The sequence below is a fragment of the Astatotilapia calliptera genome, chromosome 7, assembly GCF_900246225.1.
Source record: "Astatotilapia calliptera chromosome 7, fAstCal1.2, whole genome shotgun sequence".
In the NCBI taxonomy this organism is placed as follows: domain Eukaryota; kingdom Metazoa; phylum Chordata; class Actinopteri; order Cichliformes; family Cichlidae; genus Astatotilapia; species Astatotilapia calliptera.
In genome coordinates, this window is record NC_039308.1 from 26,534,728 (window position 1) to 26,561,560 (window position 26,833).

The window sequence follows — 26,833 nt, forward strand, 5'->3', positions numbered from 1 at the left end:
CACTACTTGTATCTTGCTCTGTTAGCTTTATATTGCCTGACACATACAGTATAGTAGCCCAGCACAAAGGCTCAAAACTGGAGATAATAGGTAATATGATTCCAAAATTCAATATTAGAATATTACACACCCACTTAAGATGGATTTTAATGTCATTCTATCACCATTCCAGTTTTGGATTCAATTTAAATTACTTTTCCTGAATACAAAGATACAAACAGTGTCATGCAAATCCTCACTTTACCCTACATTACAATGCAACCGAGTCCCGCTTATTGGAAGCTTTGTCATTGTGGCATCCTTTTCCCTACTGCATCAGTATGCATGCACATAAATTCTGCCAAGTCACAGTACACACAGAGACCTATTGACTGGCCTTGTAACTTGACACACAAGCACACACAGAAAGAGTTGATGATGATGTAGTTGATGATCAAACTGTGGAAGAGAGACATCAAAAGATGTGCAAGAGGGTAGAAAAAAGAAAAGACAGGGAAGAAGGAAGATAAGTGAAAGGGTAAGAAAAAAAATGTAATATGATGAACAGACAGAAGAATTAGATCAAGAGAAAGAAAGAAAAATGTTTGATCACACAAAGAGGCTGCAGACGCCTGCTAGTCAGTTTTAACTCCCTTTTAAAAACATATACACACTCCTCCTTGTCACCCACAGCCAAGCAGACCAGCAGAAAGAAGCACGCCCTAAAGCTGTGATGCCATTGGCCGGCAATGATGTCATTGCTCCCTGTAGGTTCGGCAGTAAGCTGTGCAATTGGCTGACTGAGGCAGACAGTAGGAGAGCACTGCTGAGGTATCAGTTCCATTCATCCAAAGGCTGAAAAGAAACGTGTGCGTGTGTTTGTGGGTGTGACCACTCCCCACTGAGGCACAGCTATTAGGGCTGTGTCCATCATTCAGAGTCAGACATTACCTGGTGGGATGCTCCCTAATGGAAGCTTTCTCTCACACGCACACACAATGAAATTTCACTACAATGCACACGATCAAATATGCATGTAATCAAGCATGCGCACACTCACAGACACACAAACACACAGCGGATGGGGGTTGGGAGAGTTGAGATGGGTGTTGTCTCCCTGTTGTTACCGGACTGTTGTCATGGTGATGCAGATGGAGCTTTTACTGCTGGCTGGGACTCTCACTTTGCAATAAAAATGCACACACATGGACACGCACTCTAACACCACTTTTCATTGATGCTTGCACATGCACTCCCTTTAAGAGCAGCCTCGCCTCTGTCACAGCTTTCAGGGAAACAAAAAAAAAAATAATAATACAGGAAACTGAAAGGGACTTTCTTCAAGTGTGGAAGAGTGCTTGTGTGTGTGTGTGTGTGTGTGTGTGTGTGTGTGTGTATGAAAGTCTTATGTTTAAACACTCCCGTGAGAAACTCCACAACAGATCCTCCAAGAAATGCTCATGAGACATTAGCCTGTTGTATCCTGTTACAACACGCTGCACATTGTCTCTTCCTCTCTCTCTCTCTCTCCCCCCATTACATTTCCATACCACCCACACCTTCCATCCCTCACCCCTGATACCCCTTTTATAGAGAATGATGTCACCCATGGGCTTGTAATTGCCAGCGTAACTGCTGGAATTTCTGCCAAGACTTCACGTGTGAACAAAAGATGCAAGCCAGCCTTAATTTTCATATGCTGTAGATGTAAATGAATGAATCCAGCATGCACATTACCGATACCACACATGCTGAAAGCCACTTAACCAAGCATAATAACACACTTCTAAGATGTCCTGATATAAAAAATAATTGTCTTGCTGGGGGATGTTATTTGCCTGTGCCATGTCCATTATTCTCTTTTATCTGGACACTTGTATTACTTCCTTATTGCATTCAGGAAGCATAATAAGTGCTGTCTACAGCTATATCAACACAGCCTCTTCATCTGTCTCTCTGCTTAAACTAATCACCTTTGCTAAAACCGAATCATTATGGTTATGCCTAAGTTGCAGATGTTCCAGCACGTGATCTGTGTGTCCACACTGCATTAATTCCATTTTACTGGCAGGAGTGTTACTCTGATCTGTCTAATTTGAAATGTAATTATGTTCAAAAAGCTAAAAACTGCTTAAGCCATAAAATCTGTCCCATCTCTAATCAGTATCTGTATCTGATTCACATTAACACCCCAGTCTGCTTCATTAGTAACTAAAAGAAAAATATTATCAGCACCTTAGCGGAATCTTAAATCTCTTATTGTGTATCTGCAGCTTGTTCACTTGTCGACACAAGACACACACACACACACAAACAAAAAAAAAAAAAAAAAAAAAAAAACTACCCAAAAACAAGACAGTTGCAGCAATAATGTGTCAATCTAGGCATGCCTGCTTAAGCATGTACTGACTATCTGCTCCTATGTGAGCGCGTGTGCGGATGAAAGCGATAAGGCGCTCGTTCGCCGGCATTCTCAGCTGCTCTCTGCAAATCACCCAGAGACGCTTTAATGGCCTCGGGTCTTTTCATAAAGGAAAATGATGCATTAAAATCTCCGCAGAGGTCCAGGGCCTTCTGTAACTCAAACACACGCTACCCAGTGGGATTTATTAGAAATTAGAGCAAAACGCTACAAAGGCACGGGGAGCTGCAAGACCTTCACCGAAAAAGAGAAAAAAAAATTCTCCCAGAGAAAATTCGTTTGCGCTTAACAATAAGCCTAAATCAGTGAATGAATCATTGGAAAATTAAGCTTCAGAATAGGGCTACTTAATATGCTAGAATTACTACTCAAACATTCTTTTACATATTTGACAATATTGCAGAAAACATGTGGAAAACCCAAACGTCCAAGTAGGAGGGACTCCTTCATTCAGTTGGATTTGTCTAATGTGCTCTTTGGATTGGGTGTATATAGACTTAAAGATCAAAAATCCCAGAAAGCACATTCTTTTTAATAAAAATGAAATTTTTGTGATTTGTGATTTTGTGATCTGATTTTGTGGTCAAGTTTACTCATTCACCAAAAGAACACTCTCACCATTATCAGCATGACCTCAACGTCTGCGTAGGTGCCGTCTTCCAGACTGCACTTATTGTATGTCATTTCAAACCAGAAGGCCCTACTTTTTGTATGAAACAATGGAAATTAAAGCATGTGCGCACAACTCGCCCATGCCAGAATGGCTATTTGTTTCATTTGGTAGAACTGAGTCTTTAAAGCTGCAGCAGCCTAAGATCCAAAAGCCTCTGCATTCTCCGAGGTCAGAAGAGGTCAAAGATGAAGAGAGCAAACAATTGGCAACCTCCTGCCCCAAATCCCTTCACTATGCCACACTCCCTCTCAGCTGTGTTTTTCCCAGCATCTGTGAGCTTTGAATGCGTATGCGCGGATCTACAGGCATGTGTGATTTCCTTGGTGAGACGCTGGTGAGGGTTGATTTTCAGCATCCATTTCACTTCGAAAAGTTTGTTTCCAAAAACCAACAGTTTCCATCAATCATCCTAAAACTCAACATTAGAACTTGTAAATGAATGAAGACACGAGGACTTGGAGATGGCGAGAGAACAGTGTATTATTCTCAATCAGTGGTGAACAAAGTGACTGCACATACATAAACTCTAAAGCTAATGGGCAATGCAATCAACCTAGAGTTCAGTCTGTAATTAATCTCTTATGTTCACAGTGAGAAGGTTTTCCCAATAAGATCATTTCTCTTCATTTAGTGGCGCGTCCATGCTTTTTTAGCATCCATTCCTCTCTTAATATAATCATCCTTTTTGAAACTTTGTGAGGATGCAGCAACCTCAGTGGCTAGAAAATGAAGCCAGTAAACAAGTGCCAAACCTGCAGTTCTCCAAATGGACACTAGGCTACAGAAGGACAAAGGTGCCCATGTTAAAATGCCCAGAAAACTAAACACTGAACAGTGTTTAATTGACACTTGCAGGTTGAAGCATTTAGAAATGTAAGTAAATGTTCTTTTTCAATGGAAAATTTAAGCAAAACTATAATCTAACTACCTAACATTTTGGTTTAACAATAACTAAAATAATTTAACCTTGCAACTCTTCAGGAGCTCCACAACACCGTCACATAACGAAACTGAAAAATATTTCCTACCTGAGATGTTGTATCTTGAGTCAAGCTTTGAAACAAGCTGCTTAAAGTGCTGCTTTTCCACCATGTAACAGCATGAGTCATTTCCATCTGCTGTTTGCTCTTCCTGTCACACAGATTGGAGCACTCCAGCGACTTTTGGTGGAGCCATTCGTTTACATTTGGATCGCACATCTCCAGCTGCTAGCATCTCCTCCTACGTATCACGGTTGCACTTCATTTTGCTGTGTTTTTGCTTCAAGTGGTGAAACGAGTTTGTCGTTTCCACCTTATGCAAGAACAGTTTTCTCACGTATTTTGAAAAGTACTGTGCTTTTTTGGAAAGTAGCTCGCTTTTTAGATACTAAAACATTGGATACGCCTCATGCTCTCATGCCTGGGCTTATCTTGTTATTCCACGCACTATAATATCACATCTTAACATTTTTATAATCACATAAAAACGTATACAGCTATTATCGCTAACGATATTAGACTGCACAATCCTAACTGGATGTGAATTGTTATTCAACTTCTAGATTCTAATTTTAACACACTACGGACGGACAAGCGCCTGTTTTTATGCGTTGTCGTTAGCAACAACGACGGTAAAACCATCGCGTGTCCGCTTGTTTATTTTCCCACATAAACCTTTCAGAATAAAGCTCAAGATCCTGTTGAGACTTTTCAAAATAAACTAAATCACGTGAAAGAGTATGCAGAGAGTTTACGGATGAGAAGCAAAAAAAGAGTCAGGTGCTAAAAAATAAACCCTAGACTCAAACTTTAGAACGGGCTTTTCCCCGCAGCACGCCGTGTAATAAATACTCACAAAGAAAACAGCGGCCGTTACAACTTATGTCTAAAAATGTATAGTATCATGCATCAGTTAAAACATTCGATCTGGGTACACAACGCCCAGCTGGAAACACTTCACGCAAGTCGAGCTGCCCGAGATTCACAGAAATTGTACAATTTTTTGTGATTTATATCGTTATCGAACAACAGATGTCTTCTATCGGAATATGAGATTTTGGTCATATCGCACAGCCCTACTACCACCCCTAGCTCCTCCCACACATAGATTTTTGCTTCTGCATCCATCTCTTATAGACAATGGTTTCTATTATCTGGTGTGTTTTACCAAGCTCTCCATATGTAGATTCAGACATCTGAAGAAGTAAAACAACCTGTGACTTCAAAGTCTGTAGAGGCAACGGCACTAAATGATGTAAAAACTTGAATGCAAATATTCACGTTATTACTTTAAGTCCTCCACCGTATATGTTTAAAGAGAAGAGAAAAAATATATAATAATGAGCCAAAGGGCACTTTATTTTCACATGCAGCCAGGTATTCTTGAGAATAATCACTTCTCCGTCATCGCCTGTTTAAAAAGCCCAGACTGTAATTGAATGCATCGGAGCATTTACCACAGGTTTATGTTCTTATGTTATTTTATTTTAGAGCTTTCTTCTATCATGTCAGGAAAGAGCAGACGATTACATGCAGCACTGAGCCAGAAAGCTCTATGATCCTGGCCTGCAGCTTCAAGTCACGATATGAAGAGACCATTTCCTTTTTTGCATTTTCACTTGTTTGAACAGTGAGTATGTTATGAGTCTGAGTCTGCATAACCACAGAGTTTCTGAAGATACATTTTTTACTAGACAGTCTGTATTATGCACACAGATATCACTGATCACATTCATGCATATTGCAGTACTGCTGAAACGAATGCCTTTACGTGACTGCCTGTAGGTCTAAGACTGATCACATTCAGAGCTGAGCATTTAATTTGTACAATCAACCTTGTAAACAGTTTACCGTTATTAGATAAAATGCTCAGTGAACCAACTGTCAGTACATATGTAAATCCACACTTCATCCCTTTACAAATGGAAGCGCTTGTTCTATCTTTTTGAGTAACCTGCCTGACAGTGACCTGGAGCTGGAAAACCACTTAACTTTCTGTGCTTTATCTGACGTCCTAAGCCAAAATGAAGATTTAAGGGTTGCCCGAGCACAATGTATCAGAGGGACAAATTACTGCTGAAGAAATTAAATACTTGTGGACTCATGCTGTTAAAGCAAACTCAACACTTTCCAAATCAGTTTCACAGTAAGAGGCTTTAAGCACAAATGCATTAAGTCCGCAGTTTGGCTTTGGCTGCTGAAAGTTGAGTAACAGCATAATTAAATGCTGGTTAGGGGCTGCAGGTATTTTGCTTTTTATTTTATGGATTATTTTTTTTTTTTTGCCTTTATTGGATTGATGCAGTGGAGGAATAGACAGGAAATGGACAAGGAAATTACATGCACCAAAGGCCTGACCAGTCGGACAGTCAGATTAGTTGAAAGTCAAAGACTTCCAGACTTCACTGTGCAGAAAAGTGACGTTCTATAGAGGACTAAGAACAAACTTAGTAGAAATTTGGTCATAAAACACTTGAGTTGCATTCAAGGGAACCACTAACAGCACATTTGTATTAATCGACTGATCAACACCGTTCCTCTGCCGCCACCCCCCAGCCCCCTCCTTATGTTATATGTGTACTTGTACTCTTAATGTAGCTGAAACTGAATAATAAAGTATATAAAGTGAGAATTAGCAGTTAGAGTACATCCCTTCTTTAACAGTTCTCCTGCAGAGCAGAGCACTTTCTACTGAATCCAACTGTGGAATCATTTTCTATAGTGCAGCAAGTCCTTGACTTACTGTAAGCATATTTAAATTTATATTTATGCCTTCTTGACAAAAATTTTGAGCAGTCACACTAAAAAAATAGCTTTCCTTTTAAAGGAGCAAAGATAGAGGAAGGTTTTGTAAAGCCTGTAAGGAGATAAGACGGATAGATAAGGATCCAAAGCACTGACAATGTTATCTTTTCTTGTCTCCTACCAATAGAGGGGGGTCCTTAAAACTGTACTATAGTCTCATCTTTCCCTCCCAAAACTGGCAGCTGTATTTTTTAACACAAATAGTGTTTTTGAGAGACTAATCTGAAGCCCTTTTGGAAAGGAAAAACAATATGCAATGAATATAATGAGTAAATGCTCAAAGGTTTTATTTAGGAAGACAACAGCTATTTCTTTGACTGTATTAGGGGTTTATCATTCATTCCTACTTAATGTGTTAGTTTGAGCCATAAAAACTCAATAAACCAAAAACATTTGCAAGTATTAAACAGTTTTTATAGAGCTAACTGCTCTAAATAATTGCTGATCAATTACGTTGGCTTAAACTATGCTTTCTGTTCAGCTAATGCCCAAACAATATTGTTTCATCATCTCTACTATGAAGCAATAACTAAGCGGACACACACAAACACGGAGTCATGCAGACGTGAAACACACGTACGTAGCTGACACACACACACACACACACACACACACACACACACACACACACACACACACACACACACACACACACACACACACACACACACACACACACACACAGGCAGCCCTTGCTCCTCATTAGTGCCAAAAACATCACAGCACTCTAATGAGGATATGGGCTCTGAAACAAGGCAATTTAAGCAGACACACACACGCACACAGCTGCCCTTCACACTGCCTGCCTGCAGGGTGTGACAGGCAGGCACGCCAAAAGAGGATTTGTGGTGAAAAGCTTTGGGGAGGAGGGCGAGAGGGAGAGAGAGATAGGAGGAGTGGAGAAGAGGGGATTACATGGTGAATATTTCAATACTAAAACATACCAATTGGTTTGGGCTCCGTTTCTGGCTTGGACAGATACACACACTCAGAGTCGCACACATACACACACATAAAGGCATTAACAGGGCCATATCTTCTACAGCTAGCTTAGCAATGACTAGACAGGGACTGGGGTGATGGGTAAAGCTAATATGAAACAGAGGACCCCCTGGGGATCTGACTCACAAAATGATTACTGGTAAACCTGCTCTGACAGAGCGAGTTGACCAAAACCAACCAAGGGCTTCCTACCAATTTAAGACAACGTCATCTGTCATGCAAGAGGAGATTTTTGTTTCTTTCAAGCTAATAAAGTCAAAGCAGAGACTGTGTAGCGATATGACCATCATATAGAGGACTTAAAAGGGACAGTGCTACTAGGTTCAATCTCGGTTATTAAATTTTGAGCTCCTCCTGGGAATGTAGACAATACATGGACACGACATTACAGAAGGGATTCCAATGCAATAACGCTGGCTAGTTTAATATTTAAGATCTATTTGTAGCAGGATTTCTAGAAAAATCCATCTGCAGTAGGTCATAAATGTACTGTTTCATCAACATTTTCTATTGTTGCTTTGAATTACTTAATTAGTTTGACAAATAAATAAAAAACCCCGGTCAAGTTCTGACAGTCCCTAAACCCTGATGACATTCTCCAAAAAAAGAAAAAGAAATTAGGCCAACTCTTATTGAATCTAATCTAAACTCTCAAAGTTAATTGTGGTCTTTTTGAAGAAAAGAAACAGTAACTTTTGGTATAGACTATGCAAAAAGAATTGTTTTTTAAAAAGTGTAAACAAACTACCAGATTTTCACATATGCATCGCCTTATTCTGGCCTAAATCTCTAGATCAATGAGTATCAGTTTGCTGAAAACTGGTTCTCTCTGCCCATGGGACTGGATGGCAGGGAGGTGGCATGAACCACGGCTGGAGGTTGACAGATACAGTTCCAGATATGGTAAAGCTGCAGGAATGCTAAAGGACAGAGAAAACGGCTGCTGGCTGGCATGGTGGCTGCCACATGCTGTCAGGTCAGCAGGGAATGAGGCTACAGAGGCGAGTGAGATACAATTGGTGGACTGGGGGGGTTGGGACGCTAGACAAAAAGGATTAGCTTTAAAAACAATCAAAGTAGAGGAAAAGATCATTCTGTGTATTTACATGTCCGTGCATCTGTTTATGAATTCAAGTTTTTTCCATGTGTGCATTAGTGTGCATGTGTGTGTCTTTTTCTGGAGGTTCAAACCACTGCAAGAGTCCAGCAGGCAGTTATATTGTCCCAGTTACAGAGACGCGCTGGAAGCACTGGGCACATAATGAATACAATGGTTAAGCTGCATGCCTGTGTGTATGAATGTGTGTGTGTTCATACTGCAGTCTAGACCAGGGGATCAAGTGTAATCTCCCTTCACTGATACAGCTGATGAGCTGAGGTCACAGAACACCGTCACTGTGTTAACATCATTTCGGTGTGTCAGCCGCACAACAATGTACTGTTATTAATTAATTCATAAATTACTCTAAGAGATGATTATAGTATATGACCCTTTTGGCTGCAATTATGCTTTTAAAACTTGGCTGAGAAGTATTAACATTAAAACTTTCCAAAGTTTCCCCTGATTCTCCTGAATCCAGTGCATTGGGTAAGCTACATTCAGTGGTTGAAGACAGTTATTGTGACCGTGTGCAACAATTTTGCGATCTTGTTGCATTTAAAATGTTTGCTTCGAAGATGGGGAGCAGGTCTGTAACCACTCACAGTCAGTTACCATCCTCAAAGTGACTTTGTTGTGTCAAGAAGGCGATGGCTTCAGTTTGCAAATGAATGGGGTCAAGCTGGCGATTGCGTGCAGTCTTTTTGTGATAATACAGCGATTAAGTGTGATAAATTTGTGAAAATCTAAACTCGCCATCTACAAACACAGTTATTAACATTAAATAGAAATTAACTACTTATATTCAGAGTCCAGCCTCATAGATTTGAAACGGAAATTCAGAAATTCCTCAACAAAGAGCAACGTACTTGCTGCAGGATGGCGATTAAACTGCACAATAACACAGGCACTCAGCAACCATGCTTTTTACATAGAAATATAACTAGAAGGCAGTCCTCTATTGCAAAGAAGTTCCACTCTTTGGCACAGACTGACTAACACCGATTGCAGTGAGTTTGCATTTTGCAAATCTTCACCAATCTGTCTGACGGTGATTGCCAGTCCGAGTCTGATCACAACCTGCATGGCGTCAGGTTGCGACCTGTGTGGTCACCTTACTATTGAAAGTGGTCACCAACAGGTTATGGTTTTGCACGATCAATTTCCAGCCTACAAGTTGGCTACTGCAACTCCTTTAAATCGGTCCTTGGCAGTGTATTTGCCGGGTAACCACCAATGTTTCCTAGTCGCAATGAGATTGCTGTCCTAGTTTTACTCAAGTGTAACTGACAAGATATGAAGACTGATTGTGTAGCTGACTTACACTTACTTCGACAAGTGTAAATGTGTTCTGACATCATTCTTCATCTCATCTATGAGCTTTTTGGTTCATTACTGTATATCTGGGTTGTCTCTGGGTTTAAAAGAAAGTACAATACTCTCAGTTTTTGCCATTTTTTTTTTCTTTCTGTTATTTCTTGCTATTAATGAGCACTGGTGAAGCCAAAACCAGTCTGTATTTATTACCGGTAGCGCAAATATACACCATAAATAATTACTTTACAAGCATGTTGAAAATACTGAATAACATACTTATTTGTCATTATGGAAAAAAAGCACAACTGTTGCTAGATTTTAACCATGAATTTTACATAAAAATATATCTGTGTCTTTTCTTGACATGGATTCTATAACAAATCATTTTGCTGAGAAGTAAATAAAAAGTACAGAATAAGTGTTTTAGTATTGCTTGTTACACTGTAATTACCTGGTAAAATTACATATTCAAACCACCAGTTAATTCTCACTCAAAGTACCGTAAATGACATAACAGCAGTGAATGTTATATTCATCAAGCAGAGCGCTTCAGCTTTTAGGGACATAAAGCACCAAGAGAAGAGATATCACAGCATTAGTGGGTCCTCTAATGGCTTCACACACCAGTGAAACAATCACTTTGGTTTTTATTTATTTATTTATTTATTTATTTATTTCATAATGGAAGATCACCAGTTGCAAGTATCTAACACAAAAGGTGTAACAAGTGCAAATAATCTAACAAATGAACCCCTGGAGGGAAAGAAAAAGAAGCAGTGTGGTGTTGAAGCGCACAGGTAATGATTGAAGCCTTGAGGTCTCTGTCGCACACAGTTTGGGTTACGTGACACGCAGTATTGTGCTTGACAGTCTATGTTTAATTGGAATGGATCGGGGAATCAATATCAGTCTATAGACAAAAATCACATTGCTTGTAAACAAAGTTGAGTTGCTGTGAATGTTTCTTTTTTTTGTCTTACATTAGAAAGCGCCCACTTAACGCTAACTGTTCAACGACTGCTAATTAATTTACCCCCCACTCGCACACACTTAGCCCCACCAAAACCACCACTACACAGGAACCTCATGACAGATTTAATTAAAATAACTTCATTACTCTGAGCTCTGAATCACTTCACTCTAAACAAAAGCAGATGCCTCAAAGAAAAAACTAGAAGGAAAAGAGCCAACAATCTCTGCGTGTGTCTTTCTCTAAGACGGACATATGTATTAAATGCAAAAAGACAACCAAAGTAATCCAGGATGAAGACTCTCTCAGCTAGATGTGACACTGACAAAATGTCCTGCTGCCAGAGACAAGGTGGGACAAGTCAACGCTTAACATGGGGATTAGCCTGCTTAAACACAGCGAGTTGTAAACAACTCTGCATCCTTCCTGTTCATTGTAAAGGCATAATTATATCAGCACAGTTGGCTGCAAACACATGTAGCAGGGAGAAGAGAAGAGAAGAGCCACTTCAGTCCAGCTCAGTATTACAACTTCAGGCAATAACATTCTTTTGTACCCCAAAGTCTGTCATTTCTTATTATCTCATCCATTGCTGTTATTTTCTTCTTCTATTACTCCTGTCATGTGAAAGCCTTGTTATTCCCACTCTGAACATCCTTGCCCCAGTAGATCCCAAAAAAGCATCACTACCCACTCCTCCCGAACTGAGCTGTTAGTTTGTTTTCCTTTAAAAAAAGTTGAAATTTTGAAACAAGCTTTTCGCCAATGATCATTCAATATCAAGCATCACTAATGGAATTACAGACACAAACACAAATATACCGCTGGTGTCATTTTGTCCAGGAATAAGGGCAGATATTGGGTTTCCAGCAGCAAGACTAAATTAGACCAAAGTACAACTGATACCGTAGAATACTGTACCGCACACACTTTCCCTCTCTGCCTCCCATACACAACCATGCAAAGTGCAAACGCATATTCCCATGGTTTCTTTCTCAAAGCCACGCACACAAACCCTTGTCCTCCCTCACCAGCTCCCTCTAACTCACTCCGCACATTGTTTTCACACAGTCTATCTGACACCCAAGTACTGTACAAAGTCTATGATATCATCAGACTGCCAACTACCAGGCAGGCTGACATTACCAGCTGCCGGGACAGAAGAGGAGCCAGCAGTCAGCACACCTCCCACAAATATACAGAAGCGTGAACCTTCACAAACACACACATGCATACACACATGCATACACAAATGCACCAAATACAAGGAAACTTGGACCGTATACTGCACATATGCAGAGTATTAAACAGTAAAAGCACAACACACACACACAAATGCTCACTCACCTGCACCTGCATGAAGGATCCCCGATAGAAGCAGCATGCTGCAGCCGAGAGGGCACTCCACAGACTACACCTCTCCGTCATGGTGGGCACACACCTCTGCTACCTTCTCTCAAACCTCACTCTTTTTTCTTCTTCTTCTTCTTCTTCTACTACTTCACCTCTCCCTTTTCTGTCTCACGCTCTCTTCCCCACCCGGGGTGTCCAATCTAAACACCAGCCCTTGGGTTAAGCCTGTCCCACCCCTGCCTGCCTCTCTGTCTGGCTAACAGCCACTCAACATAGTGCCACCACTACAAAAAAAACAGAAAAGAAAGAAAAACAGGCTACAAGCTAAAACCGCTAACACCAAAGCTGCAGCTTGCATGCAGCTGCCTGTGACAACATCAGCTATTACCTACGAGCGAGCTGCTAACAGCTGGTACTGATAACAGCCAGTGATATTACAGCTCCTGACATCTTCGCTGCTTCTGCCTTGCACCGGCTTCTCTCGCTTCTGCTCTCGCTTCTCTCCCTCTCACTGCACTTGCTGCACTTCACGCGGCTGCTAGGGATTACCTCATTGCTTGCTGATGAAAGGAGTGTGGGTGGGGGGAGGGTGGACCAGTGGGAGAGAGGGTGGGAGGGTTGGATGGAAGGAGGGAGAGAGAGAAGAGGGGAGGGGGTTGAACGCTAGGAGGCACAAGCAGAGAGGAGTGCTGTCGTATTGAAGGCAGAAACCCCACCCACCCTCCTGATGACCCCCGCTCCAGGGCTGAGACAATGCTGACAGGGGGGGTGGGAGAGTGGTGGGGGGTGGAGGAGATGACGGAGGGAGTGAAACAGAGAGAAAGTAAGGAAAAGATGGGGAGGAGAAAAAGAAAAGATAATTAAGAGATGAGATGATGAATGAAGAAGATGAGGGTGCAAGGAGGGTGAGAAGAGTACGTGTGCAGCCTCCCAAAGGAATCTAACCTTTCTTTTGCCATGAAAGACACCCGACAAGACCGCACCCCCTCCACAAATGCTTGAATGCACACTCACACCTTTTATTCCACCTACATTTTCACATGCCACTATATGTTACTATAGCAGCCTCCAAAACGCATTGGCTTCCCGTGGTGAAATAACGTTGGCAGAAATCTTCCCGTGCATGTGTGTGTGTGTGTGTGTGTGTGTGTGTGTGTGTGTGTGTGTGTGTGTGTGTGTGTGTGTGTGTGTTGCAGGATATAATGATGTGTCTCTACAAAGCCATGCAGACTGCAGCTAGACAGCTCATTACGGGCTGAAACACACAGGCAGGTGTTTCAAGGATAACATGGTGTGATTTTCACCGGCCCATTTCACATGGAGACACACATAAACACACGCGCACATACCGGCAGGGAGATGTCAGGAGGGGTGGGGCTCTGTCTCCAGAGGCCCGAGTGAGTGACATCATTGAGGACGCCTCGCCATGGAAACACTGCCAGAGCCTTGACAGCATCCAAAATTCTGACACTGCATTTAGTCAGGTCCGCACCAATGCAGGAAAGCGAGAGGCGGATACAGGAGAGAGAAAGCGGCTGAGAAGGAGAGCGACATGCTCCTTCTTTTCACTTTGTCATCTGAGGTCATCTTTCGCCCCACTAACACAAACATACACACAGAATCGGATGATACCAGTAATCACCTTTCTAATCTGCCTCCTGAATGCATGTTAGTAGGTCACAGCCAGAGACAAAGAGCCTGAACGATAAGGAGCTACAAGACACAGGACGGATTCATTAACTGCAACGTCTCCTCTTAACGTAATCTCAAACCATACAGTGCTGGATTAGACAGATTACACAGCGGGGACACAAATAATCTCATAAGAGGGGGGCCTTGTGCCTTTCTATTCTCAATCCTCTGTAATACCATGGCAAAACAATCATAACATACATCCTGTTACATCTGCCACACATGTGGGAGAAAAAAAAATCTACAATTTGATGCATGGAGAGAGTTTATCATTAAATGTGTCAGAATTAGGGTGTCTTAGACTAGCCTGAAGCCACTCCACAAACTGATATTTATATTTAAATATGTATCTTTGGTAGTCTGCTTGCTGCTATAATTGTAGCCTGTTTGGCTACCTTTCAATAAGTATTTGGTTCACACAGCTGGTAAAGGAAGCACAGCCTGTTATTGTTTTAAAGCAAATTCTGTAAAACTCAAACTTCATCCTTGGATGAATTAATTTTTGTCAAACAAATATCATCTGCTGCAGTGTGGAGCTGCGGCATTTTTTTTCTTCCTTGCTTCATCCTTACTTTGTTCCTGCTACTGCTTCCCCTTAAATCCATCTATCTTTCTTTATATCTCTGCATTGACGAGAAGTGTTTCTGTCAGAAAACATCTGTCTCATTCCTACATTTTCTTCAAATTCTTGTCAGTTTCTTCTCTGTTGCTCTCACTGTCATCCATTCATTGAACCTTTCTCTTTTCAGTGCTTCTGCATAAGTCATCTCCTTCTCTCTAGGCTCTGTCAAATCCAGCATTTCTCCAACTGCTCTTGTCACCGTACTCCTCCCCTCATCTCTCCTGCCTTCTTATCCTTGTGATCAATAGCCTAACCTCAGACTTCCAGGCTTTTCTTCCTTCTGATCCTTCCCGGCCTATTCTCTCTCCTGTCCTTCCCCTCTCCTCCACACCATGATCCTTCCACTTTCCCCTCCTTTCAGTCCTCTATCTCTGCATCTCCTCTCTTGGTTGGAGGCGGTCTTCAGTTAAATATTAATTAGTGAGCCCCATCCCGCAGGCTGATAGGGAACACAATGGAGAATCCCTGCATGTGCCTGCAAGCATCACACTAATGAAAGTGTGTGTGAATGTGGAGAGACACACAAAGATATGAAGTGTGTGCATGTGTATGTACTTGCTCAACTATGCTTATGAGGACTGGTGTGATTTTGTTTAAGTAAGGACATTTTTGGCCTCACTTTCATTGAATGTCCTCACAAAGATAGCGATACAAGCACGTGAGTGTGTTTGCTTGTGAGGGAATAGAGGAAAATATTTTTATGAAAACGTGTGTGAAATGAAAAGATCTACTGAGGGACAGATCTGGTTAATCCGTATCGAACCACAGATATGCGTTTCAAAGCCTGCAATAATGATACAAAGAGAGAAAGAGGTCTGTTGGGAATGCTGTGCCTCCATCCACACAAAGGCCTTGAAAAATATTCATTTAAGTGTTAAACAGTGCAATTAAAACTCCACTCGCTTTAATCACATTAAAATGACTACACTTTACACAAATTGGTTGCTGTAGCAACTAGACACATCTTAGTCAAAAATTAAACACTGTGTAATACCATCAAGACAAGTATCTCTGCTTCATGGTGACCTTAAAAAAAGAGTGGATAAAGTTGTGGGAATACTTGAGAATGCACTGGTCATGTAGTAATTTTTTTTCTCTCAGAGGCTGCAGTTTCTGAGGTAGTAAAAAATGAAGTTGTTTACACCAGTGTAGTAAAAGTATAACCAGATGGAAATATAATTACTGTCGTGGTCTGGCCTCCCCAGACTCTAGACTTCAACAATTTTTGAAGCAGTGAGGGATCATCTTCACAGACAACAGAGGCAGCAAAAATCCAAAGAAGCAAACTGAATGTCCTTAAAGGAGACTGGATAACTATTCCTGACGACTACTTAAAGAAATTATAACAACGCTTGACTAAGAAAGTTCAGGTGCTGTTGAAGAATAAAGGTGGTCATACCAAATACTGACTTTCAAGCTTGTTAGAATTGTACAAACTCTGTTTTTCACTTTATCTGCTGTATTTCCATGCATGTTTGCATGTGTCTCAATAAATTGCTGCATGTGCAAATTTTCCCTCCAAAACATTAAAAAAAAAGAGGATTGCCTAAAAGCTTTTGTTCATAACTGTACTACTTCACTACTTTGGTTTATATCCAAATGGCAGCAAAAACACTTTCCATAAATGTCCCCTGTGCACTGTTTAGTGCTAATTAGCAAATGTTAGCATGCTAAACAAAGACACTATATGTATATTATCTATCAACATCATCGATGTGAGGATGTTAGCGTAGCATTTAATATTCAGAAATGTTACAGTTTTATTAAAAATAAAAATTAAATATTGAATTGTTTATTTACTTTAATGAAATGTATTTCCCAAATTATATCATGACTACCTCTACATTGCCTTTCTAGAAGCCATAATAACTGTTCATATCACAACATACTGAAATATACAACTATACTCTGATAGCAATATGATAGACCAATCTTGGGTTATAATATATGCCTACCCATATATCAATCTTGCTTCTGTTTGTAACTGTAAGGACATTTACAAGAATATACTAAATTCTATTTTAGTTTCTAATGCATTTATTTCTATACAGATATGAAAATCCAAAATCTGCTGGAAAGGGACAATGGTGGTAGAAGCTTTGAGATTTCAATTTGTAGTCTGCTTGGTCATAGAACTTGGACTACAATCTTTTGCAGGTTTGGGTTATGTGTAATTAAACAATCCATGTCCTGAAATGCAATCTTGAAACCACTGGCTATGGCAAGAGAGCAGCCATAAAAAGCTTCTTTGACCTCATAAGAAATTTTTAAAAAATGGCCGTTGATTGAGAGGCTAAATCAGTGGATTAGATAATGGTTTTCCAGTTTTGATAAAAAAAAATAATAAGAATTTAGCATTGGAGGACTCTTAAAATGAGTCTATTATGCTCCTTCACAGCTCATGTTTTGTATTCTTGAAATAATATAAATAGCAAAAAAATTTTTAGGTCAGCCTTTACCATTGTAACCGTGTATATACATGACAAATATTGAAAAGCACAATAGTTCCACTTTAAACAGGCTGGCTTACATAATGCATATCTGAACTCTTGCAATCACAAAAGACTCAGAGTTGCTTTTTCATTACAGAAAGTGAAGCTTTCTGCACGAGTGTATTCTGTCTGTTATAAAAAAAGGGATAGTAAACGAACACTTTTCAGGGGTGTGTTACCAGCCCTGATGGTTTTCACCCACTCCCATTTGCAGAGGCGCCACATTAATTCAATCTACTGTAATAGTCACACATACACACACACGGGCACACTCGTCCATGCCCCCACAGGGCACTGCCTTAATTTAATCAGACAGCACAAAGACTCACACAGACTTTAGAAATTTAAACCATTCGCATAATCAAACATGTAGTAAGGCGCATACACACAGCTGAGCCCCTTCGCACGTGCACACACAGATTCATTTTAAGAGTCCTGTTGCAAACATATGTTAATAAATCTCATATGAACCAGCTCACCTCCGCCTCTTTTGTCAAAGTACAACCAAACCACAAAACAGGAGAGGAGCCAAAGCACAGGCTGGGTCACAGGCAAAAATAAACACACAATCATAAAGACAGTAACCACACGTTCACTTAATGGGCACAAAAACAAACTCACACTGAAGCTAAACGTTTTTGATTTTTTCTTAATAAAACAGTGTTGTCTGGTCTATTTACTGACCAACTATAAACCATTTGAAGACACTTATTACATCTCTCATTAAAAGTCCAAAACCAAAATCAGTCTATGTACTGCTTGACCAACCATGTGTCGCCATGAAAAATAGATGATATTGGGTATTATGGATATTTTATGATAAAACTGAAAAGATGAAGTGCTTGTCTTGAATGCTTTTGGGGTTTTCTCACCGATTGCTTATTTTCTTTCTCACATCAGATTGGTTTGTATGCCTTTCTCTGCTACAATTTGTCTCATTTTCACTTTATGTGCGATCCTGTGTTTGCATGTGTCTGTGTGCAAATGAATGTAAACGTGTGTGAGCGGGCACATGTGAAAACACCTCCCACACCCCCCTCAGAGATAGTCATTGGCTCCGTCTCTCACATTATAACACGGAACAGTGAGGCCAACTCCTGATTTAAACATCAGCTGTCATAAATGTTTCAGAGAAATGGAAGGAGATGGAGGGATTGCTGGCAGCTTTCAAGGACTGGGTGGGACAGTGGGTGATGGTGGTGGGGAGAAAGAAACAAACTTGGGTTATAAAGCATTGCAAGGGTTTTAAATTGGGAAAACTGGCACGAGTTGATCATATATCAGACTTTTTACAAACTTGGTGTGAATAACACACTCATGAGGCACCCTGTGTTTTATATGACCACATCATAAACAGCAACATTTTCTAGGCGGTAATTGTAGAGTTTATGCAGTGAAGCCATGGCTTATTTCAAGGCACACTTCTCTAGCTGTAATGCACAGTGTTTCATAGTGGATGCAGGACATGTGGCCTGAAATTAAACTGGAGCTCTAACATATAATTTATAAAAATGTGAGGGCTTCATCTAATCTAACCTTCTAGAAAAAGAATGGAGGCTCTATTTCAGAAAGCCAGTGACCATGAAATTATATTTGTGCCCGCCTGTGAAAATATTTTCTTTTCAATTTTGAGTTGATTGGATGTAGTTTGGATTTTGCTTTTAGCAGACCATTGTGGGTCTGTTAAAGCTGTCAGTGGATACTTGTTTAAAGTGTCTGTCACCATCAATACATAACATTCATGGTCATTTTTCGGCACGGTACTGGACAATAACATGAAGAATCACAATGAAAGAATGCAGAATTAAAAGTATAACAAAGTATAAGGTTGAAGAAATGTTTTGTGAGTTGAAAAACTCAGTAACTAAAATAGTTTTGTCACAACAACTAAAAGACAGGCCAGTAGCCATAAATAGAACAATGCTTTGTTTGGGTTTTGAGCCTGCTTCCCGTTAAAAGGGAGTTTTTCCTTCCCAATGTCACAAAAGTGATTTCTAATAGTGGGTCATACGATCCTGTTCTTATTGTTCTTATCTTCAACGCTATGCTCTTCTGTTGTATGTTAGTTGCCCCTTGGGGATAAATGAAGTCTTTCTGATTCTGATTGTTGGGTTTTTCTCTGAATGTATTATTGTAGGATCTACCTTAAAATGTAAGGTGCCTTGAGGTGACTTTTGTTGTGATTTGGAATTCTATAAATACAATTTAAACTGAATTACAAATGAAGTGATCACATTTTTACAATAGTTGTACTGCTAAGCTTAATGTTTTTTTTAATGATCTAAGTTTGTTTTAGTTAAGTTTAAGATACTGACATATGCACATAATTTACACACACACACACACACACATATATATATATATATATATATATATATATATATATATACATACACATATACACACACACACACACACACACAAATGTTTGGTTTTCAACATTTTACAAAAAAAGGTCATTTCTAACTGTAGGTAATTTGTCAGGCCTGTGAAATCTGAACATATTTGTTTTACAGAAGGAACACGGGTCAAGGTCATAGGAGAATACTTTTACTGCCTGGCTCTGATGTACAATCAATAAAAAAACAGATCCCAAGAGCCCAGCAGCTTATTTTACTCTCTCTTTCTATTTTTCTTCCTTCTACCTCCCTTTTCAACCCTACCTTCTTATTCTCACTTCCACTTTGATCTCAGCTGATCTCATGCTATGTTTTAAAAAGAAAATGCATGAATCTGTACCATGTTCTCCAAGGTCGTGGAAAAAGCTTCTCACGATCTCTGCTCTTTGAGGAGCTCACACCCAAAGTGGATGGCCCCACCTACTGGCTGCAGCACACAGTGCCGGCTCTAAGGCGCAGACTTCCTCACTCCAAATTCAATTAGCTAAATGGCAGGCTGAATTAGGCTAAATGCAGAGTAAGCCTGCTCAAATGAGCATAGCTGTTGAAAACTGAGGGGCTAATAATCTGCCACAATTACATCTGAGCACTCACATGAAAAAAATATCAAATTTAATCATCTTAATAATCATGCAGTTCAGGAGGAAATTCAACTGCACATTCATGGTGAAAACTGCAACTAATATCTGCTCAAGTGTAAGGTTTTAAATGTGTGTTTGTGACAGAAGAGTATATTAAAAAAATATATAATGATAATGGAAAGGTAAAGAGTGAAAAATTATTGGGGCTTTTTGTCCGTGTGTCAAAGGTAGAGATTTTTGAAATGCTTCCTTAGGGCAATTTTAAAATACGCCCAGACACAGAGCAGAAGAATAAACGGCATAATCATAAAAGAAGATTAAAAAAACAGATGCAGACCCACCTGAACATATTCTGATCGGTCCTCTGCTGGCTTCATGTGGCTGAAAAGAGAATAATGAAGAAGGACAAGAGGAGAAAAGAAAGATTAAAGACATAAAATGCTCAGGATTGTAATAACAGGGGGGGAAGCCTATAAACCTTTGATACACACAATCGTGGCTTTGTGTTTGATCTGCTCTTCTAACAGGTGCAGCACATGTTAACACACAAAAGGTCTGCCTGTATTCCCACAACAGCAGCACGCTCTCCAGTGAGTAAAACACTATTGCAGCGCAGCTTCAAGGAAAATAGAGAGATAACAAATCCCACTGAGCATCTAAGGTTGCTAAATATGGAGCTGGCCTCTTAAATCTCAGAGGCACCATAACTCACGCTTTAACACTCATGATGGATCCCTATCATGTGTCAAAACTCACTGTGCTGCAGTCCTGGGAGCCTCAGTGTGGGCACTAGTGTGCAGATACGGTGCAGTGGCAAGCAAAAGGGGCAATTACACTCCCAGACAAGTTTTAAGATCACTCAGCACAGCTCCCACTTGCATGAAGGGTCTCACAGGGCCCAGAGCAAAGCTGTGTTATACATGACTACAGAGAGGTCAGATCAAAGGCCCCTATCATGGTAGTAGGCTTGGGAATGTTAATAGGTCCCACAGTAGAGGAGCGCCACAGTGCCACAGCCACAGTTGCTTCTATGCTTTTAACCCTGATTTTCTTTTTTAATATTGTATAAGTATAGAATATTTTAATGCATAACTATGCATCTGATAACACTAGCGAGAACAAATATTACCCCGGATTTACATAAAATTCAGAAGCAGTAGTCTGTTTTAAATATGTATATGCTCTTTTCCAACACTTTCAAAAAAATCTCACAGCTGTGTATGTGCATGTTTTTCATGTCACGTCTAGTGGAAAAGCCTGAAAAGTTTATAAAGGAGGATGCAACTTAAGGTCCCACTCAGTGCCCTGAAACTGATAATAAAGTGCATAGAAGACTAAAAAGAAAGCTTTCCTGGAATTTTTGAATTCATTAGAGATAATCTGCCTGCAACATTGTACCTCATCTACTGGATAATATACTTCATTAAAACTCAGTTTCACAGTTCTCCTGCTGCTACCTCAAGTTGCCCTCAACTTACTCAAGGATGAGGACAGTGGGTTATGTACTCTATTAAACTGACTTCTCACTTGATAAACACTAGACACGCTGAAAAAAATGTCTTGCTGATGATTTCATTGCGTAGTTCATAAAATCTCAGAAAGTTAAGGAAAAACATCTGCTGTCATGCAACACAATCCAACTGTCTGACCAACAGTCCACAACTAAAGAAAATGACATTGGAAAGCCAGCATCTGTGCTGTTACGGGGATGTATTAGCATACTTGACATGGCTAACTTGCACAGCTGTGATTTGATGAATTGCACTGTTGATGATATAACACATGCTGTCATCTTTTCAGAGACTGTCTTGCTTATTTCAGCTACACAGTGTCAAGGCATATTCCGCATCTATTCAAACAGCATGACTAAGCAATAAAGTAATCCATGTGCTAAAGTCACCCATCACCCAGTGAAGATGTTTGGCATGTATACCAAACAAAGTGCAGCAAATGTGGCCCCAAACTGCTGAGCAGCTGAAACCTTTTATCAAGTGAGAATAGGAAACAGTTCTCTTTTTAAAGCTGCAGAAATTTGTCTCGTCAGTTCTGAAACATGCTAAACATGATCCGATTTTAAGGCACTGCATTATCATTTCATTTGCAATTTAAACAGTCTCGACTTATTTGGAAATGAGGTTATCCTGTACTTGTTTTAGATGCAGCCATAACAGCATGAGTGACAACATGAGTAGATGCTGAATGTCCATGTTTTGTTGCTTGAGAGACAATGACACAGAGGACCTGTATCTGCCAGCTGCCCAGAAACAAGATGACAACATTTCATTCTTAGCAGAATCCCAAAGTACCACACACTACCAACACTGAGAATCAACTGAAAAAGGTTTTCCAGTAAAGCTGGGAAATACGAGTAAAGAGCTGCACTGTGGACAGGCCGTGGAAGGGAAATGGACGGTCAGGCTGAGCGATGGAAAGACCTGTGATTTAGGGTTGAACTGACACAGGAGGGAGAACTCTTTGATGTGCCTATACTGAAGTTGGAGTACACTATATAGAGCTGCATTTCCCACGGTCCCTCGGCTAGAACTAATGGGTTGATAGTGCACGCTCACACACACACACGAGCCCCCGCGTGCCAGCATAACCACAGCCAACAAGCACGCGCTCACATACACACGCAGTGCAAATCCCACTCTAACACGAGACACGCACTGACATGCCATGGGAAAGTTACGAGAACATGAGATCGGTTGAAGTCTTAGTACATTTCCCCAAACTCTTCTTCAACTTTTGGCTTTGTTGATAAATTATGAAACGCATGCAATAAGCCCACAAAAATCTTATTTCACTTGGGTTCTTGTGCGTAAGAACAAATCAATGCGAGAAAAAAAATCATAAAACTAGGAGTTTCCCAGCAGAATTCAATCGATAAAAAAAGAATCGATGTTACCCACAAAAGAATTTAATGAATCCTGTTATATTCCCACTTCACGTGCATCGCTTCGGATAAGTCCTGTCTACAGCAAAGTCTGCACAAAGCGAATTTGCAGTTTAACCCGCAGATCTGCGCCCTCTGGCTTACTCAAAGAACACAACCAGACTAGAGGTGCTCGGCCTTAATTAAGGCTCCCTTCCTCCATCATTTGTTCAGTTTTTCTGTGCTGGAACATGACCATACGCAAGGCTGTGGTATGATTAGTTTATAAAACACAGAATAAATTGGGTAGACCTAGTACATGTAGCAGGTGAACAAATAGCTACAAACACTGTGGTTTTAAAAATGAAAGATATAAAAAAAAGATCACCTGTAGATGCTGTCAGACTCCTGGTTTTTTGTTTCTGCAACGTCTGTCGCCTCTCTGGACTCCTCTTTTGGCTCTAAACCATGACCTGCATGCGCCTCATCATTCTCTTTGCTAAGGGGAGGTGACGAGTTCTCTTTCTCGGGGTTCGAGTCTGCACCTGCCTCGGTGACGCCTTGCTTGTCGCAAATCTTTGGCTGAAGTTCTGCGCCGCAGCCATCAGATGGCGGCAGATCTACACTTGAAGATGTAGGCCCAGAGGCGACGTTTGAGGTTTCGGGTTTTTTACTTTCACTATCAGGTTCAAGCAGTGCATGGGGCCGAGTATCAGTGTTAATTACATCCTCAGCCTCTTTGGCATCTTTGAGTCTCAGTGAGCTCTGGTCCCCTGCAGGACGCTGGCTTTGACTTCTGTTGATCTTGTCTTTAGCCTTCTTACTGCTGCTCGGGCATCCTGGGTACATGAGTGTGAGAGAGAAAGCATGTTATTTAGCATGTTAAATATTTCCCCATATAAGCCCAAAAGTTCAGCCAGCCTGGAGAGATGATGGTAACTTCTGCTGCATTTACCTTTGGCGCTCTTGTCCTTCTTCCTCGTCAGAAGACGTGGTAGCGTGCCCACGTGTGTATAGCTCTCACTGGAGCGGACATAGCTGGCAGTGCGGGGACGCATGGCCCCCAGGTCATCCACAGTCGCCTCAGCAACCGGAGTTAGGACTGTGCAACCATCAGTGTCATCTGCTCCTGCTCCAGACTTTGATTTAGAGGACTTGGAAGGTGATTTCTCAGTGGAGCGGCGAAAACTGAGGTTGGTTAGGCTGCCAAACCATTTGAAACCTTGAGAGAAAGACAATTAAAGAAGAGCGAGTGTTCAGGTTGTGATCTTGGTCGCTTCTTTTTTCATCTAGTCTCCTTTTTTTCTGCTCTTACTTTAAATACACCGTGGAAAAATGCTTGTACCTCAGTCTATGTTAACAAGCATTTATGGTGAGATGCAACTGTTTAAAACAATGAAAGCTCTTTATAGTTGCAAAAGAGATATAAAGATCATTACTGAGGACAAGGCGGGTGTGAGAATTTCAGAATTATAGGACAGTAATGAGACTGGCAGTGGTGATGTCAAGCAGGAATCTCCGTGGACTACGATGTTTGTGGTACTGTGATCTGTGGTGACAGTTGGGAGGAGGTGGAAGAGACCCTGGACAGGTGGAGGTATGCGCTGAAGAGAAGAGAAATGAAAGTCAGGCAGGTGGAAAAGTGAAGCTGCAAGGAGGTGGCAACCATCCAAAGCAAATGACAGTGCACAAGAGAGGTCAAAAGAAGAGAGCGCAGGCTGGGTGGAGTGGGTGGAAACAAGTCTCAGAGGAGATTTGTGAGAGAAGAGTGACATCAAGAGGGAAAAGAAAGGTTTACAAGATGGTAGTGAGATCTGCTATCATGTATTGTTTGGAGACGACGGTACTAATCAAACAAATACAGGCGCAGCTGGAAGTGGATACTTGGAGTGGCCAGGTGGGACAGGATTATAAAAGAGTAAAATCAGAGGGACAGCTCAGGTTGGGCAGTTTGGAGATAAAGTTAGAGAAGCGAGGTTGGACATGTGCTGAGGAGGGATTGCGAATGTATTGGACAAAGGATGTGGGATATGGAGTTGCCAGGTAGGACGAAAAGAGGAAGACCACTGAGCAGGTTTATGGATGTAGTGAAGGAGGACGTGCAGAGGGTTGGTGTGACAGAAGAAGATGCTAGGGACAGAGTGAAACAAGTATGCTGGGGTGACCTTTCACAGTAGCACCCACAAGAATAGGAAGAAAGACAGTAAGCAGATTTAGATTGCAGTACATCTAAAACCTTTGATTCATATTTATTCTTTTCGCTCATTTAAGTAAGTTGTTTTTGTAGTGTTAAGTAGTTTAATTAGACAACACCGCTATAAAAAATCTGACCCTCAAATTGCTGAAGCTTCTTAAAATGGAAAAGAAGAAAAGAAGAGTAGCCTTTGTAAATCTTGTCAAAACATACAAATTACTACCTAAAGGTACAATTCTAGTGACATATCTAGTCACAGCAATATTGTAAGTTGATAAAAATATATTGTATTCTTTTCCCGCTTGTTCTGCTTTCTTTGCATTTATCTGCAGCTTTGAACTGAATGCTATTTATATAGCTGTGCTTTTGTTTCTGCTTGGCTGAATATGTGCCAATTTCAAGAGGCACTGAGGGGACTTTTACCCTCTTCTTTGCATTTTGCTGCCACAAATTTGCCTTTGTGCAGAAATGTCCACACGCTTTTTTTTTTTAATCTTTCCGAGAAGCAGAGATATAAAAGGACTGCGTTTAAAATGACATTTTAATATAAGAACATGTATGCATACAGTATTAAAATAAAGTAAATAAGGTATTTATCTTACCTGACTGCTTTAACAAAAGCAGACAAAAAATATTTGAAGTAGACTTTATTTGTTGTGGTGCTGATTTTTTTTACATGTCACTATTGTCACATTATCACCAGAACAATGTTTGATCTTCAGATCTGAACTGAACTGCTTACTATACAGTTTAACCGCCCTCCAAATAGATTCAAACAAACACACATGCTACTCACTTAGTTTCCGTAGGCTCATGTTGTAGCTCAGTTTCAATCTGCTCACAAATGGATCATCTGAGAAAGGTTTCTGTAAAAAGCTGAGGAGAACCAGGCAGGGAGGATAACTTCTTGTCGAAGAGAAGAACCTCGATATGAACCGCAGTTCCTCTCTGCGGGTGATACTGCAAACACTTTGTTTATGTGACAAGCAGCCAGAGACTGAGAAGAGTGACAGGGCAGGGCAGACCTGACACTTCCTGTGTAAGGCTGAGAGCACCGGTGGTTAAAGGAAATGAAAGGCCAAGATGAGATGGCAAGCCTTAACGGGGTAAGATAAAGAGATGAATATGCGAAACGTGCGAGGGTGGCTTTTGGCCGGAATGAAAAGGTGTTGACAGATTAGAAAGCGTGCCAGTGGAAACTAGGAGGGGTGCAAAGTGTTCAACGCAGATGTGCTGATTGGTGGCATTTTGCCTCATTCAAATAAAAAGCTGGTTGTAAACTCATTCAGAGGTAATAATCGCTATCACTTTTCAATATCTCTGATTATCAGAATAAGAGTCCTTTGATCTTCCTGCTGCAGCTGTAAATGTTTGATGA

At 40.7% G+C, this 26,833-nt stretch overlaps 1 protein-coding gene across 3 annotated transcripts in view; it reads right to left on the reverse strand.

The window, feature by feature from the left end:
* The window catches only part of sh2d3ca (SH2 domain containing 3Ca), a 52,197-nt gene extending 25,912 nt beyond the window's left edge, over positions 1 to 26,285 (reverse strand). For 2 of the 3 annotated variants that reach the window (XM_026174134.1, XM_026174133.1), the window contains exons 1-4: positions 26,252 to 26,285; positions 24,217 to 24,483; positions 23,650 to 24,100; positions 20,728 to 20,767 (exon numbers count right to left, since the gene is read on the reverse strand). In XM_026174134.1, the coding sequence (XP_026029919.1) occupies positions 20,728 to 20,767; positions 23,650 to 24,100; positions 24,217 to 24,483; positions 26,252 to 26,270 (777 nt within the window). In that variant the 5' untranslated portion in view covers positions 26,271 to 26,285. Of the gene's footprint in view, positions 1 to 12,594; positions 13,140 to 20,727; positions 20,768 to 23,649; positions 24,101 to 24,216; positions 24,484 to 26,251 lie in introns of those variants that run through there. The other variant, XM_026174135.1, reaches the window with a different exon arrangement.
* Positions 26,286 to 26,833: the final 548 nt, after the last annotated feature.